Source organism: Monomorium pharaonis, chromosome 4 (genome assembly GCF_013373865.1).
Source record: "Monomorium pharaonis isolate MP-MQ-018 chromosome 4, ASM1337386v2, whole genome shotgun sequence".
Lineage (NCBI taxonomy): Eukaryota > Metazoa > Arthropoda > Insecta > Hymenoptera > Formicidae > Monomorium > Monomorium pharaonis.
Window position 1 is genome coordinate 12906554 of NC_050470.1, and position 18559 is coordinate 12925112.

The 18559-nt window shown below is 31.0% G+C and overlaps 1 protein-coding gene across 2 annotated transcripts; it reads left to right on the top strand.

Annotated features, from left to right (window-relative positions):
* The first annotated feature begins 7316 nt into the window (after positions 1–7316).
* On the top strand, positions 7317–11152 carry LOC105831790 (proline-rich receptor-like protein kinase PERK2). 2 transcript variants are annotated; one of them, XR_004962995.1, is made up of 4 exons: positions 7317–8409; positions 8506–8953; positions 9501–9621; positions 9837–11152. XR_004962995.1 is itself a non-coding variant. In XM_028190459.2 (2 exons), exons 1-2 carry the CDS (start codon positions 8507–8509, stop codon positions 9531–9533), a joined length of 480 nt encoding a protein of 159 aa, XP_028046260.1. In that variant the 5' UTR covers positions 7317–8506; the 3' UTR covers positions 9534–9829. The 2 variants fall into 2 exon arrangements, 1 of the variants encoding a protein (XP_028046260.1); XM_028190459.2 differs by lacking the exon at positions 9837–11152 and having other exon boundaries at positions 7317–8953; positions 9501–9829.
* The last annotated feature ends 7407 nt before the right edge of the window (positions 11153–18559 follow it).

Sequence of the window (18559 nt, forward strand, 5' to 3'; positions counted from 1 at the left end):
TACGATTAATAATTTATATATATTTACATATATTTACATATACATTTACACAAATTTACATATATTTACATATATATTTTAATATTCTTTAATAATTAGGTATTATGATTTCAGTCACATGTGTGACTTATAAAAGTTGCGTTTTTAATTTAACCCACACAGCACACTTTATCCTGAGGATATCCCCAGGTTATCGAGATATCCAATTGGACATATTGCAATCCCATGGATGTCCTACGGTTATTGCGATATCCTGTGCTGTGTGAGAAATAATATGACACATTTTATTATTTAGATACCCCAAAAATAGCATAAAAAGAAAAAATGGTGTGAAGCTATAAATATATTAGAAAATTCTGTACAACAATCTTCCACATTATGCTCCATGCATTTTCAAAACAAAGATTTTTATAAATATTCGCAAAAGCACAATAGGCTAAAAGAGGATGCAATTCCTTATATAAGATGTATCTAAATTTATTTTTAAATAAAATTACAATATTATTATTTTGATTTACTATTATTTATTTATTTATTATTGTTTAGTTATTTTCAATAGATACATCAAAAACAAATAAAGAAGTAACACAGGAAACGACATTTGAATCTTCACTAGAAACATTATGTGAGACACAAGTAGACCAAACAGAATTACAAATATCTTATAATTGTAATAAATCACTCGTGACAAAAGAGAGTGTAGCATTTTAGTAACAGAATTTGTAAAAGATCAGCAAATAAAAACAACACAAAAAGTTTCACAAGTATGTACATAGTATAAACTATATAAAGATTAATTTAAAAACTATATCTTACATATATTTAAAAGATGTATAAACATTTCTTTACATTTAATTTATTGTTTACAGTTGCAATTAAATACTTTCATGGGTAATTATTCACCTATACGGCGCCACCCCCGATTTCAATGTCCTTCACATATGTTATCAGGGACATAACCCTGAGTAACTTTTCCTTATAACTTAATCATCGGTCATTGTTCGTTAAAAAGTTATTAACAAAAGAAGTTTGAAAAATATCCATATAAAATAGAACAACACACACACACACACACACACACACACACACACACACACACACACACACACACAGGGAGGTGCAAGTGAAGGGGCTTTTGGCCTCCTCCTCCTCCCGCATCCACTCCGTTGGTAAGGATGCCCTATACAAAAATGCGCAAAAATACGGTACTTTGTCGAGAAATAACTATGTCACACAAAATTTTGTGTGGAAAGAGAATATATTCTTAGAAAATGCGTGGGCGGAGGAAGGGTTCCGTCCCTCCCCCTGCACTCCACCCCGTAATTTTTTTTAACTCTAACCCACCAATTTTACGTCGCTATTTGGTTAATGTGAAAACATTGGAAACGAACAGCGTGGAAAGTCGCAAACCCATGTGGTACAATACAAGCGTGTTTTCTGAGAATACATTCTTTTTCCACATCAAATTTTGTGTGGAAATTTTGTGTGACATAGTTATTTCTCAACAAAGTATCATACTTTTGCGTATTTCTGTATAAAGCACCCTTACCAACGGAGTGGGTGCAGGAGGAGGAGGTCGAAGGCTCCCCCACGTGCACTCTGTGTGTGTGTGTGTATGTGGTTCTATTTTACATGAATATTTTTCAAACTTCTTATGTTAATAACTCTTTAACAATGACTGACAATTTATAAAGAAAATATTAAAAATGACCGACAAGTTATAAAGAAAAGTTACTCAGGGTCATATCCCTGATAACATATATAAAGGACATTGAAATCGGGGGCAGCTCCGTATAGGTGAATAATTACCTATATATATTCTATTTATATTTCTTATAGCACAATCATCCTTTAAAGTCTCCAGAAGTACCATGATATCTCCATTAAGAATTTATAATTCTCCAGAAAAGGTTAGACTAAGACAAGAATTATGAAAAACAAACCAAGACTACATATCACGTATAAAAGTTTTAAATTAGAAAACAAGACATATGCAAAAAGGGATGGCTACTATGAAAGGTGTACTCGAAGCTCTAAAGAAACGAAATCTATTGCAAGATGAACAACTATATAATTTGAAAGGTATTGGAATAGAAATGCACAGTTATTAAAACGATTGATTTCTAAATCTAAAAGAGAGTCATTCAATCGAAAATTTTCACCCGAGCTACGAACGTTTGCTTTAACACTGCATTATTATTTCCCACGAACATATGCGTATGTTGGAGAAACTTTTAATTCTTTTCTACCACAAACTCCGAAAACTTTGTCTAAATAGTATTGTTCAGTAAATGGTGAACCTGGATTTAATAAAGAAGCCTTAGCGTATATTAAAGAATACGCAAAAAACTGTAATCATACAATAGTTGGTGCTTTAATGATAGACGAAATGGCAATTAGACAACAATTTGAATTTGATGGAAACAAATTTTATGGTCATTGCGACAAAGGTGATAACATTGCAAAAGAGGAATCTACTATTGCAAAAGAAGCGCTTGTATTTTTAGTTGTTGATATAAACAAATTATGGAAGATAGCAGTAGGGTATTTCTTAATTAATGGCATTAATGGGGAACAAAAAGCATGTTTAATTAATGAATGTTTATCATTATTGCATGATTATGGGATAAATATTAAAACTGTAACATGTGATGATGCTCCATCTAATTTAAGCATGATACGCTTTCTACAATGTAATATAAATCCTGCACATTTACAGACATATTTTCATCCAATCGCTATATGAATCCAATAAAGTATACGTATTTTTAGATCCGTGTCACATGCTTAAATTGATACGGAACTTTGGGAGAACATAAATACATTGTTGACCAAAATGGACAGGATATAAAATGGAAATACATTGTTGCTCTTTATCAACTCCAAGAAAATGAGGACCTACGTATACATAGCTAATAAATTGACGAAAGGGCATATAGAGTATTATAAAAAAAAATGAATGATTGATTTGCTGCACAAGTATTTAGTTTATCTGTTGCGAATGCACTTAAAATATGTAGAAATATATTGCAATTAGAAAATTTTGCGCTTTCGCAAGCAACAGAAAGATTTTTGGTGGTCAACAATTTATTCGACATTCTTAATTCAAGAAATTTGAAGCAAAAATTCTATAAGCGTCCAATAAATCCAGATAATTATGAATTTATTTTATGTCAATTAGAAGAATATAAGCATTATTTGTTAAATTTAAAACTTAAAAATAGTAAATTATTAGTACATTTTAATCGAAAAACAGGTTTTCTTGGTTTCTTGATTAAAAAAGAGAGCTTAAAACTGTTATATCAGGATGTATGCCAAAGAAAACAAATTGTACCTTATACACCATTATATTAAATTAGTCAAGACCATCTTGAAATATTTTTTGGATGTATTCGAGCTTTTGGACGACAAAACAACAATCCTACTGTTAGGCAGTTTAAAGCTGCATTTAAAAGATTATTGCTTAGAACAGAAATTAAGGGTGCAACAACAGGTAATTGCATTTCTCTTGATCATATACCTATATTAAGCGCAAGCTCTGCATTTAAACCAGAGGAATTAATAAATAAAACTTCTATGGTTAATCGTATGACCGATAAGGTTCATACTGAAAAATATATAAATGAAATTTCAATTCAACATGATCATCCTTATATCGCAGCTTTAACTCATAACATCACAAATTTAATTCAATATTCTACAGAAGTTATAAGTTATGTAGCTGGATTTATTGTTAGACATTTAATCAAATATATCATGTGTGATATTTGTGTTAATGGTTTAACAGTTAAAGTTTAACTGATCACAGTAAATCAGGAAAAATTATACAAATAAAAGATCGTGGTAGTTTAATATATCCTTCAGCAAGCGTAATAAAAATATGCCTCGAAACGGAAAAGATTATCAGATTTGCTGTAAAAGAAAGTAATGTAATTTAAAATTTAAAATATTCCATTCATTATGTTACACAAACAGTACTTTTAAATTTAAATATGACAAATATATTTGAAGAATTGTTATCGCATTCAAATGATCAAAGTATGTTAACATGTCATAGAATAAATTTAATTAAAAGTATTATAATAAAATATGTAAAAACACGATATTTTCATATCGTAAAACAAACAGATGTAAGCAAAAGACAATACTTTAACAAGTTAATATTATTTTCAGGACAATAAAAATAAGTGTTTTATTTCTATATATTCATTTATTAAACATATACTTATTTATCCATGTATTATATATATGCTTATAATAAATTATTAATAACTTTGTTAATATTTTTGACTTTACATATTTTTATTCAATTTATTAAACTATTACTTTATCATGTATGCTATTCAATCTAAGTAAACAGTACTATTAAATGCTAACAGATAGCAGCACTAGTGGTCCATACAAATATGGTTGAAAGGTTGAAGGCCGGTATTCATAGTCGAATCTTATTTCGAGATCGTCTCAAGCAATGTCTTAAGATGCTAATATAGCTCTGTGATTGGTTGATGGCATCTTAAGACAGTACTTAAGATGATTTTAAATATAAGATCCGACTATGAATACTGGCCGAAATCCCCCCGCACCAGTGCTTCACTCCCCGCGTCGATAATATATCCTAATGATCCATCTTTTAAATCCGTGCTTGAGACGGATCTTAAAATAAGACTCGAATATGAATACCGGGTTGTGAATACTGGTCCGGTATTCAATAACGTTGACAAGATTACAAGATCATTTTAATATTTATATATTACCATAACGTTCTTCTGACCTTGGCAACATCAAAGTCAAAGTCATATTTCTCCCATTAATATCCTACCTACAATTTTCATCTGAAACATCCCAGGTAAACACAAGTCATTTTGACGTCAAATTTTGATCATTCCCTGACTATTATTGACGTCATTAATTGACGTCTTAATGACGTTAAAATGACGGTCTAATGTCACAGACTGTTGACGTCACAATAAAGACGACATTTTAACGTCATTTTTATGACTATCCCAGATAGTCGCCATTATTTTGATGTTTTAGAAAATATTTCGGGTTGTTCTATAATGAAGAAACATGTTCTATAAATGCAGCACTTGCATTGTAAAAATATTGAAATAACATAATTATAAAAAAAAAAAAAATAAATTTACGTTGTTTCTCAACAAGCATCGTTATTCCCACTACACCATAGTCACATTTGGTATTGCCTAACTTCTGCGGTCACTCATCCAACTCCGAATCGCCGTCGACATTGCTTGACTTCGAAGATCGTACGTAACCTAGCACTTCGCGATGATCCATGAACACTTGATGCTCTTGAATACATATTTGTTATAGATCAGTTCAATAGATGTTAGAAACATAAAACGTATAGTAAAATAATATTTATAAATAAATATAAATCTACAATTTTTTTACTGATTTTTACATATGAGAAATAACATGTGGAATAACTTATAAAAATATGTTTTTGTTCTGTTCTTTTGATAAAGCTAAATTATATATCCCACAGACAGCACACAATATTTATAAAATATTTACAAAATATTTATAATATTTATTTGAATATTTTATAAATATTTATCTAAATATTTTATAAATATTTTTGTGGTCTTAGATTTAATAAATCATAAAGATTTATCATAAATATTATAAAAATATTTATAAAATATTTATAAATATTTACAAAATATTACTTGTACAAATCTTTATTTTTTATTTACCATAAATATTGTACAAAATATTTAGTCTATATTTTAATAATATGTTAAATAAAGATTTTTTTTCTTTATGTACTATATATAAAATATGTATAAAATATTTATAAATATTTATCATAAATATTGTGTGCTGTCAGGGATAATTCTAAATATAAAGATTGATGGTGATTAATATATATAGTCTTTGGAATCAATAGTTTTTTAATATTTGTTTATATGTTGGATTATGTTCATACAAATTAATAAAAAATAAACGCATAAAATTCAAATTATTATATTTGCTAACCGAGAAGCACGATCAAATTAATACATCATAATAACGTCACGGAATGACGGCGAGAAATAGGACCAAAATATTACGTCATAAAGACGTAACTACATAACGTCAATATGCCGTCGTTTAAATGTCATGGTCGCATTTTGGTCATAGGACGTCATTCGTACCAATATGACTAAAATTTGACAAAATGACTTGTCTTTGCTACCTGGGTTTGTCGTATGACACATGAAATATTAGCCTTATGCGTTATGCAAAAGTCTGTGTCCGGGCCCCAAGACAAAGTGAAATTAAAAAGATGGCTGCCAACGAAGACGTATCCCTGGGAAAAATAAAAGATCGGATAAACGTCTATTAGACGTCGGAACCATCTACGTCTAAAATAAGGTTTAGAAATATCTGATTTAGATGTAATGTGTTTTTGTGTTATTGTGCTTGTTTAAAACCTCACAATAGCAGTCTTTATACAATAACAAATTATTAATAAAAAATTATTTTAAACTGCAAGTCATTTTTCGACGTCTAATAGACATCTAATAGACGACTAAGTAAATGACAATAATTTTGAAAAGACGTAGCATTACTTTTTAAATAATTAATGCAATTTTGTTCATTCCCAGACAGCACACAATATTAATAAAATATTATATTTACAAAATATTTAAAATATTTATTTGAATGTTTTATAAATATTTATCTAAATATTTTATAAATATTTTTGTAGTCTTAGATTTGACAGATTGTAAAGATTTATTACAAATATTATAAAAATATTTATAAAATATTACTAGAAATTTTTATTTTTTATTTACTATATCATAAATATTGTATAAAATATTTAGTCCATATTTTAATAATATGTTGAATAAAGATTTTGATTAAAGAAAGTCGATGTGAAGTCGATGTCAAATTATTTCTTCTCCACATTCTGCTAGACAAAACCTCAATAATTTTTTCTTCGTGTATATAAAATATGTATAAAATATTTATAATATTTTTAAAAAATAAATAGAAATAAATATTTAGAAATATTTATCATAAATATTGTGTGCTGTCTGAGTTACGCATTACTTTTTGAATAATCAATGCGTTTTTTTTCATTACATATTACTTTCTAAATAATTAATCTGATTTTTTCCATTTTGGATTACTTTTTAAAATAATTAATTAGTAAAGAAATAATTACTTATTAAAAATTAATAAGTAAAGTGCATTATTTTTTAATTTAAATTTTTATTACTTTGCATGGGAGTAATTTATTTTCTAATTAATTTTAATTAATTATTAGAAATAAATTAATTCTATTGATATTAATTGAAATTAATTAAAAAATAAATTACTTCCATATAAAAGATTATATCTATTAATTATTTGATTCCTGCACACAAGTGCTGCGCACACGTTTGATGCTTCCAACGCTCGACGTGTTTGCATACTGATCTGTGTCGCGCATAGGACTCTCGTCTTTCCGTTTTTCGGCGTCTTGGCGCTGGATTTTTATGATCAAGTGTACGTGTCACCGATCGCTTGCCGCTTGCGTTCTTTTATCGTGTCTGATTAGTCTCTTTCCGCGATCATTGTGTGTCGAGATCTGTGTATGTGATTGAGCTCAATCGTGAACATAATGATATTTGCATTACAAATCAGCCAGCGGGACACATGTTCCCGCTAGCTCGAGCGGCCGGCATCTTGATTCTTTATCAAATATCGATCTAACGTATATGATCGGTCGCTTGCGCGTTCTCTTGTCGTGACTGCCCAACCTTTCTGCGGTCGGGAGTGCGTTCGTCCAGGCGTTCTCGTTATCGGCGAGGATTTTCACAAGCCTATATAATATATCTGTATGATATATAGGCTCGTGAAAATATTTGCGCGTGTTCTCTTGTGTTCCCTAATCCTTTTTTGCGGTCAAAAGCTTGCAATGTTCTATATGTTTGCTGGGAATTTTCTCTTAGAATTTACCTTCAAAATTATGGTAATCGTGGAACAACACCGACTTCGAAGAATTTTACTATGCCTTTAGTGAAATTTAGTAAAATTTGAGTAAAATCTAATTAAACTATTCTGCAATGTAAAATGTTTTAGTTAAATTTTAGTAAAATTTTATCAAATTTTACTAAAAGTATAGTAAAAAGTTTTTCAAAGTCCGTGTTGTTCTACGACTGATTTTGAAGGTAAATTCTAAGAAAAAATTCTCTCCGTGTAAAGATAGATCTATTATACATCTATAATACAGTTACGCATTATTATAGATGTCTATTAGACGTCTATAATAAGGTTGCACATTAGACGTCTATTATACGCGTTTAAAAAAGGTTACTTCGACGTTTATCTAGATGCGTCTATCGATCTAGCTTAGATGCGTCTGATAGACGTCTGATCGATGTCTATCCGATTTCGTATTTCTCCCTAGGTAATGTAAGTATATTATACCGTTAATACTACAAATATTTAAGAAATATACATTCCTACGATATCCGTCGATACTAAACTAAAGAATAAATTTATTTTCAGAATGATGGAGACAGACTCGATGGGAGATGAGATAATAACATATGCAGCTTTCGAAATAGAGAAGCTGCATGTGCAGCAGACAACGAATATGCCGCCAACGACGGCAGCAGTGGCAGGACCGACAACATTGGTCCCACCATCGCTACCGCCGCCGTCGACAACGTCGGCCTCATCACCGTCGCAGCCGCCGTCGACATCGGCCCTACCACCACCACCACCACCACCATCACCGCCGCCGCCGACGACATCGGCCTTACCACCATCGATATCGCTACCGCCGACGCCACTGCCGATGCCGATGGCGACGGCGATGGTGGCATCAGCCCCGCCAACATGGTACCCATGGGCCCCATGGATATGGCCGTGGGGAGGATTTATGCAGTCGCCGTCAACATCGGCCCCACCTCCACTACCACCATTACCATCACCACCGTCATTGCCACAGCACGTAAGTAAAAAACATACAAAACGTAAGTAAAAATACTTTTCAAGGCTCAACATAATAATTATCAAAATTAAATTAGAAAGAGGCGAATGAGCCACTACAAGGTATTGGCATAGAAAACGTATCTTAGTGTGACATAAGTAAAGTAGACGTTTCAGTCTGTCGTGTATCAGATCATTTTCAATACAAACACATTATAAAACTGTTACATAGTATATGTAGCTCAGGTTACATAGTATATGTATATAGTGTGCTTTCCAGCAAAACACAGTGTAACACAGTGTCCGTTAGTGTGAGAAAGAATCAGTGTGTCACTCTAGTGCTCACTCATTCTAGTGCTGGAAAGCACACATATTATGTTAATTAGACGCGTATCATCATGTATCGATTGAGAGAATACATTGTTTTTTGAATTCACGCTAAGATAACACATGTTTCAATTATATTCTACGCTAAGACCTTGTAGTGATTTATTCGCCTCTTTCTAATTAAATTTGATAAAAAAAAGAATATTAGTATTTTATTAATAATGTTTTATTTTTTTTTACAGCTCCTCGCTGGCAACGCGGAGGCAAAAATATAAAAAAAGAGGCCGCAGGCAAGACCGCGGGAGAGGCCGTGGGAGACACATTGGGAGGGGCCAAAATATATATATTACTTATCAATAAAAAGTAAGTAATATAAGTAATAATATGAAAACATAATATGGAAACAACACATCACAGTAAACGTGTACAAAATAAATAACATTTTGTTTTATTGTTTCAAAGCATAAAATGCATTCTGGGATAAATGTGATACAAATGTATTTTTTAATAAATAAGTATTAAGCATACATTAAATTTAAATTAAATGTATATACTTTTTATAATCTTTGCCTTTTTAGAACTATAAAAAAAAAGAATAATGTTGGCAAGCAAAAATAGTACCCAGTACTCTGATGCCCAAGCTATCTGACTCAATTACATAACGTCAAGCCAGAACGTGCTGCTTCCACGCACACATCACTGTGCAGTTCCGCGGCATTCACGCGGCCCGCATTTTCCTTTTCATATGCAAAGTAATATAGAGAACAAGAATAGCTATTGCGTCTACTCCAGTCCACAGGTCGGGCGCAAAGACATGGGTCTGAGTGTGCCATGTGCAACCTGGAGATACGCTTACTGATGGGTAGGATTATTTGCAAGTATTAATAATTTGCAACATATCAGTGAACGCAAGACAAAGGACAAACTTTGATCTGTTAGTGCATCCATGTGCCAGAAGTATTTTCATGGAGCATTCTAAATAAGCTATCAAGAACAGCCCCGAAAGTCCTCTGTAAAGGGAAAACAAGATTGTGGCAACGGTTTGTGCATATTTCATTGTTTCTTGGTCTATCTTTCCTAGAGGCATGTTGAGGAAAAAGAGTCAATTTCAAATAGCAAATGCAAGGCCTTTGAAGAAGAACAGCAATTGCGGTACAATATTATACTTATACAGTATACAGTTTTACAACCTAACTTAACCCTTTGAGCCACTAATTGTGAGTGGCACACTCACAAGGTCTCTCCAGTTTTTAATTATTTTAACAATTTTTTAATCGTTTAAAGTCAGTTTTTTTGCTTTCTGATAGTTTGAGATACCGTAGGGTATGTTTAAAAATATATATGACCACAAATTTGTATTTATTTACTTGCTATAAATAAATATATACCCAAAATTTTCTGTTTTTTGAAAGAAATTTATTTGCTCTCAGAGAAGAGCGCCAATTTTTACAAAGCTCTATATCTGGGAGTTTTTGTAATCGCTGATTAAGAATCCGTTGTCAGATTTTTAAAATTCAAAATGGCGGTTCCAATTTGGCGGAAATAAAGTTAAAAATGTAACTAATTTTCGTAAAACTTAGTATCTAGGGGTTTTTGGGGTGCTGATTACAAACTCATTGTAATCAGATCCATTGTAACCAGATTTTTAAAATTTATAATAGCAGATTCAATATGGCAGTCGTCAAAATTTTACTTATTCCAAATCAAGTATTTAGAATGTTTCAGGTTTTTGATGGCATATCTATTTTTAGATCTTTTTATTATTGTTCAAAAAAAGATGAAAGTGATAAATTTATATACGTTCAAAACTTTTGGTAATTATAATGAGTCCTGCTTTTGGCGTTACCCACAACTGACGACGAGCGAGATTTCAGTTCCATTTTTTGGTTTTTTTAATTTTTTAATTTTTTAATTTGTACTAAGTTTCACGAAAATTAGTTAAATTTTTAATTTTATGCCCGCCATATTGGATCCGCCATTTTGAATTTTAAAAATCTGACAACGGATTCGTAATCAGCGATTTCAAAAACCCCTAGATACTAATACGTCTAATAAGCGGGATATCAGTTTACTTCTGATAAGCCGTTTTTCCCGGGGCCCCGTGTGATGTCATCCCTCCCCGCTGTAACACCCTCCCGCGCCTACAACCCCCGCACACCCGCACCCCCCTCGGAACTCATGGTCCAGAACCGGCCTAGTATTCCTATTTACGCAAAATAATAAAACATATCGGGTGCGTTCACGCATCGAGCGCATAAACTGCATAGAGAATCGTTCCGTTTCAGCTAATGCGCGCATTGATAGCGCATAGGATTCCCTAGAATCCCTCCCCTTCTAGCGCATTAAGCGCGCATCAGCTACTACAACTCAGACTAGAGGCAGTTAATGCGGACATGCGCAGATGCGTATCGTTGTCCTTTTACATCCCAGATAGCACAAAATATTATCATAAATATTTATAAATATTTTACAAATTTATTTTCAAAAAATAATTTTTAAAGATTATATTATTATTTTCATAAACCATTTAGAAATGATACAAAAATTATTATCAATATATAGAATATATTTTTAAAATGAACTGACGACGTTACGACTGATGTAAATACGTATCGCATTTCTGTGCGTACCGATATTTTATATCACAATACGTGATAAACAAAGTTGAATTCCCCGTATTAGTAGATTATTTATTAATAAAAATGTGGCTACTGTTATCCATGTTTTGTTGTCCATTGTGACCATAGTAGCATCCATTTTCGTTTCACATCAAATGCATCAAAAGCCGTTCTGTTTTCAAGAACGCATAGGCGCATTAACGAAAACGGAACGATTTCAATGCGCGCAGCGCATTGGCTGCGATCTATGTATTCAATGCGTGAAACGGAATGGACCCATCGCAACATGTTCAATGCATGTCGGATACCGTAATGGGTAGAAGCAGTATAAGTGCGAGTGAAAGAGATTCGAGCGTTGCAATTCAACGCTACATCTTTTTTTATCTAAGAGCAGCCGAGATATCGGCGCCTTGGCGGGAGAAATTGTTTATATTTTTAAACAAATATTATAATAAACATCTTAATAAAATACGCAGAATAATAAAACATGTTCAATGCACGCCGGATACTACCACAATGGGTGGGAACGAGAACGCGCTATAAGTGCGAGTCAAAGCGCACGAAAGAATAAAAAGGACTACAGGAATCGATTTCCTATCAAAAATTTATTGATTTTAAAATGCCACAAGTGTATCCCTTATTATGTTACATGGACCGTTTCCCATAACTCTCTCGAAGAGATGACATCACCTCTACCCAAACTCCTCCCCATGGCGTCAGGCCCCGCGCCTACAAGTCTCCCCGCACCACGTGACGTCATACCCCGCCGCGCCACGCAACGTTCCATCACGCCCCGCATCCCCCTCGGAGCTCCTGGCTTAGAACTCCCTATATTTCCTACTCATTATCTAATCATGTTTTGAAAGTTTTACGCGCAGAGCTCAGAGATGTTGTTCTTTTTGTGATTGATGAAGTGTCAATGATATCGAATTAGACTTTAATGTATATACATCTTCGATTGAGTGAAATATTTGATACTAATGATGTTGAAGAGGGTTGGTTCAGTCAAAAACACATTCTTTTATTTAGCGATTTGCTTCAATTACCTTCTGTACGTGAGGGTCCTGTTTTTGTGCAATTATCTAATGACAAAATTAAGACATGTGTTAATTCTTTAATTGCCGTTAATTTGTTGACTACATTATTTCATTATGATGAATTGACGATTAATATGCGTCAGCAAGAGGATGGTATTTATCGACAATTGTTACTGAAAATTCGTATTTGTTCATTGACAAGGTCTAAAAGTAGAAAAATATCTTTTAAAGGTAATTCTGTGGAATCTAGATTAAAGGAAATATGTGATTTTATGGATAATTTTCCATCAGACACTGTTTGTTTATTGCTTACTCGTGATATGTGTGAAGTTCTTAATGCAGTTATGTTAAATCGCATTGCTTCGAAAGAGATATTACTAATTGCCGAAGATACAATTAACTGTATTTCATATGTAAAAAAAAAAGTATTAAAAGTATTATCGAATAATGATGATAATTTTAAAATTGTTGGACTTTCAAAAGAAATTGTAATTAAAATTAGAGTAAAAGTTATGATAAGGCGTAATATTGATGCTGCTTTGGGTCTTGTAAATAGTACAATAGCTACAGTAGTTTCAGTTGTCAGACGTACAAGATACATCTACCGTAGAAAAAATCAAACTTCTTTTGCCATCAGGATCAGAATATTTAATTGAAAGGGTGAGCGTCAAATTTGAAATGGTGAATAACGTATTTGTTATTAGAAAACAATTTCTACTTTGTGAGTTATGGAATAACTATTCATAAATGTCAAGAATTGAGCTTACAAGTGCTGTTATGGATGTAGGCAACTCTATATTTAATTGCGGTCAAGTTTACGTTGTATTGTCACGGGTAATGTCTCTGAAAGGGTTGCATCTAATTAATGCTTCTTCAATGATTCTTTAGTTCTTCGATCCTTCTTCAGTGATAGCTGACAGAAAAGCTATTGACGAATATAATTGGTTAAGATATAAATACAACCCAAGAGTAGAAACAATTTCTGTTCTAAAAGACCGTCACTGCAAAGTGAAAGATATTCCATGGACATTGTCGAAAGTAATCGCTTCTGTTCAGGAGAATGGTCAAAATCAAACATTATAAATAAATACTACTTGAATTTTACGTGGTTTTCAAAATACAGTTAATGTATCATGTTACGCTAATGCGGTTATACAATATCTATTACATTTAGATACTATTAGAAAACAATTGTCTAATTGTGACAAATCAAATGTTTTATGTATGTTAATGCATCGATATGAATATGGAATGCGTAATTTAAATACGCTTGATGTTCGACAATATTTAGGAGAATTATTTTCATTGAACGTAAAACGAGATGCACTCGAATTTACAATTTTGTGTACAAATTATAATGGTGTAAGGCAATTGGTAGAGCATCAAATAACTTCTACTACTCGATGTAATTCTTGTTACATTACAAAAACAATCAGTTATAATAATTTAGCTATTTCAATTTTTATTAACAATTTGAAAAAAAAGTTATAATCTTAACGACTTATTACATGTTACATTTTTACATTGGTGTCGATCAGATAACGGGTTATGCGAACATTGTACAAGAAATGATATATTGCTTAAGAAAATAAACTTACATTGACGAACGATATAATTATTATACATTTAGCATTATTTTCATTTTAAGAAGGTAAAGTAGTAAAAGCAATACGTAATTTTAATAAATCTTCTATCCCTACGACTAAAGTATTAATAGCTGGACAATCATATAAAATAATGAATGCTATATTTCATAGTGGTGTATGTATTGAGGAAGGACATTATACAAGTATATGTAGAGAAGGATCATCTAATACTTGGATTAAAATTGATGACGCGAATTAAAAAGAAACCGCTGGCTCAGAGGTTCTAAAGATTTTTATGAACTTTTCTTACAAAAAGTAAAAAAATAAATATGTTTAACGTATTGCATATATGGACAAATAATCATAAATGGAAAAATAACATAAACTCTAATTGATGTGGTTATAACATTTATTTATTAAGTAAAATAATGGAAGATAAAGATGAAAGTAAGTACTTTCTTACTAAATATATGTGCTCAAAAGTAAATTCATGTATATATAAAATAACTTTAGTTTAACAAAATGTGTGTCACAACAAAATTATCTAATTTAAAATATCTAATAATTAAAAAAAAATTTATCTCTACAACAAAAGTATAAATGATATAAAGAAAATGCAATAATTAAAATAAATTTGCATATAAATTATACCATCTACTTATTTATTACTATACTTTGGCCGATATGTATAGTTCGAGTTTTCATCCTATTAAGTCCGCATCAAATTAAAAATTAAAATTAAGATTAATTTGTCAAATTTTGATTTAATCTTAATCTCAATTTTTTCATTTGATATAGACTTTAAAATTATCTTAAGAATCCCCATATATATTATAAAGAAATAAGATACCTGTTTACAAAATGAGTGAAATCCCCACAAAAATTACCTTTTAAAAAAAGGTAAAAAAAGCGCCAAGTATACGCGTACAAAAAAACCCTTAAAAATGTATTGTACAAAACAATTACGACATTTTCGTACAAAACAATCACTTTATTTACAAATACTTTAAAAAAAAGTACAATACAAAACAAGACGCCCTCAAAAATGTATTCTTGTACAAAATTTAGATTTGACATTACAAAATAAGAGTACAAAGTTTTTTTTCTACAAAAGTAATAATATAAAGATAATGCCCCAACTATAAAAATGGATGTTTATACGAATTAGAACATCTATTGTTTTATTATTATTCTTTGGGAGGCATTTATAGTTTGATTTTTCATTAAATATCAGACTAGAAATTGATATTGGGATTGAATTAAAATGTAACCAATTAGGAATAAAATCAATATTCTTTAACTTTGCTTTGATTAATTAAATTTCAATCCAATCTCAATCTCAATCCGTTAGTTTGATACTTAAATATGAGATCAGACTATAAATATCAGCCTTTTATATGAAATTATTGACTGCTGTGCGCCTGTAAAAAACATTTGTCAGGAAGCATATCAACAAGAAGTAAAGGAGATAATATTGAGCTGACAAATAAGTATTTTAATACAAATAAATCACAAATATTACAAATAAATATTTTAATACAAATAAATGTTTTACTACAAAATCTTGGCGCCGCTAAACCGAATAATTTGCCAGCTCTCTTATCTTTTCTCTTGCATTTAAATGTGTGTGTGTGTGTGTTTAGTATATAATTTAGTTTATAAGGAATCTCAATCTCTTATGTGTGCATATGTTCGAATGTGTGTTACTCTCTCTTTCTCTCTCCTTCTTATACGTGCGAGTATAATAATGTTATACGTATACATATAATGTTAATACGATTTCGATTGTAAGATAAATTATAATTTTAATTATTATTTTAGTAGGTAAGTTAGATCGTAAAAAGCGATTTTGTATTAAAACAAATTATTTAGTTTAGCGGCGCCAAGTTTTTGTAATAAAATATTTATTTATATTAAAATATTTATTTGTAATATTTGTGATTTATTTGTATTAAAATACTTATTTGCCAGCTCAATATTATCTCCTTTATTTCTTGCTGATATGCTTCCTGACAAATGTTTTTTACAGGCGCACAACAGCCAATAGTTTAATATAAAAGTCTGATATTTATAGTTTGATTTCATGTTTAAGTATCAAACTAAAGATTGAGATTGAGATTGGATTGGAATTTAACCAATCAAAGAAAAGTTAAAGAATATTGATTTTGTTCCTGATTGGTTACATTTTAATTCAATTCCAATATCAATCTGTAATCTGATATGTACTTAATGAAAAATCAAACTATAAATGCCAGCCAAAGAATAATAATAAAAAAATAGATGTTTTAGTTCATATAAGCATCCCCCCCCCCCATTTTTATAGTTGGGGCATTATCTTCATATCATTACTTTTGTAGAAAAAAAATCTTATACTCTTATTTTGTAATGTCAAATCTAAATTGTTTTGTACAAAGATACATTTTAAGGGCGTTTTGTTCTGTATTGTACTTAAAAAAAAGTAATATGACGTCATTGTTTTGTACGAGAATGTCGTAATTGTTTTGTACAAGAATATATTTTTGATGACGTTTTTTTTATAAAAATATTTTTTTGAAGGGGTACACATTTACATGACTTATACATTACATATTTATACATCATGTACGTCTATTTATTGCATATACATAACATAAACATAGAATGTACATAATACATGCATAATATTGTATATATGTGCATAGTACACACACACACACACACACACACACACACACACACACACACACACACACACACACACACACACGAACGCATGCACGCACGCACGCACGCGCGCACGCGCGCGCGCGTGTGTGTGTGTGTATATACATATATACATCTATATATATGTATATGTATATACATATATATATATATATATATATATATATATATATATATATATATAGTACATGTATGCATATACATTATGGTATATAATGTGTATATCCATTACGTATTTAGTATGTATATCAGCGCACAATATTAAATGTATATACATCTTATATACATATTATATTACACGTATATACATCTCATATTTGAATATACATTATGTTATATAATGTGTATATCCATTAATATATTTGGATTATATATACAACGTACAATGTTAAATATATGTACATTTCATATGCAAGATGTTTAAAATAATATTGCACATATGTGCGCAGTATATACACAGGTGTTTGATAAAGATTTATGCAATCTTTATAAACAGGTAGAGCGCATTAAACTGAACAGAGAAGTCCTTTACCATTTTGCACAACTCCCACGACCCTTTCCGACGCACGGAAGGACTGGCACCATAGCAGCAGGACAGCCGCTAGATCAGAGAATTACAAATTACAAATATAATTACACACTGATGCTATTCCATCTATATTGTCCTGATCTTTTAAATAAACATGCAAGTTATTTATGGGATCTCCCGAGCAAGTCATTTCTACGACCTACCGCACGCAACATACAATCCCCCATAAATTTGTATCATGTATATTCTATGTACACGTTATATATACAGGGTGTTTGGTAAAAATTTATGCAATCTTTATAAACAGGTAGAGCGCATTAAACTGAATAGAAAAGTCCTTTACCGTTTTTCCATTTTTACAATGGTTAACGATTTATTGATTACACAGCTACATAAAAAAGGTGTTTCTTTTTGAAATTAGGAAAAAATAAGCCAATTCAACAATTCTGACCTTGGATTTAAATTCAGCAAGTCAAAATACATAAGGATTAATTAGTTTGGTCCGCCGAACCAACCACTTTTGTACTCGAACCAACCACGTTTGCTGTCGTACTCGAGGCACGGCGGCTAGAAAAAAATGAGATTCGAGATCTGATTTCGAAGTTGCAAGTGACCTCCTTATATATGCAAGAGAGCATCATTTGACTTCGGAGAAAGGGCTAAGTTGCATCGCCTAGCGATTTTATATTACATTAGTCTCATAAGCAGAGTATTTATTTTAATTTTTACACAATTAAATTTTATTGAAAATAATGTCATTTACTTACATAGAATATTTTGAGGGAAACTTCTAGAAATATAATCTCTTTTTTTTTTATTAATATGGTT

Excerpts from the sequence above, each read along its gene's own strand:
- LOC105831790 (XM_028190459.2), top strand. The coding sequence starts at position 8,507 with ATGATGGAGACAGACTCGATGGGAGATGAGATAATAACATATGCAGCT. Across the intron at positions 8,954-9,500 it reads CACCGTCATTGCCACAGCAC|CTCCTCGCTGGCAACGCGGA; the intron begins GTAAGTAAAAAA and ends TTTTTTTTACAG.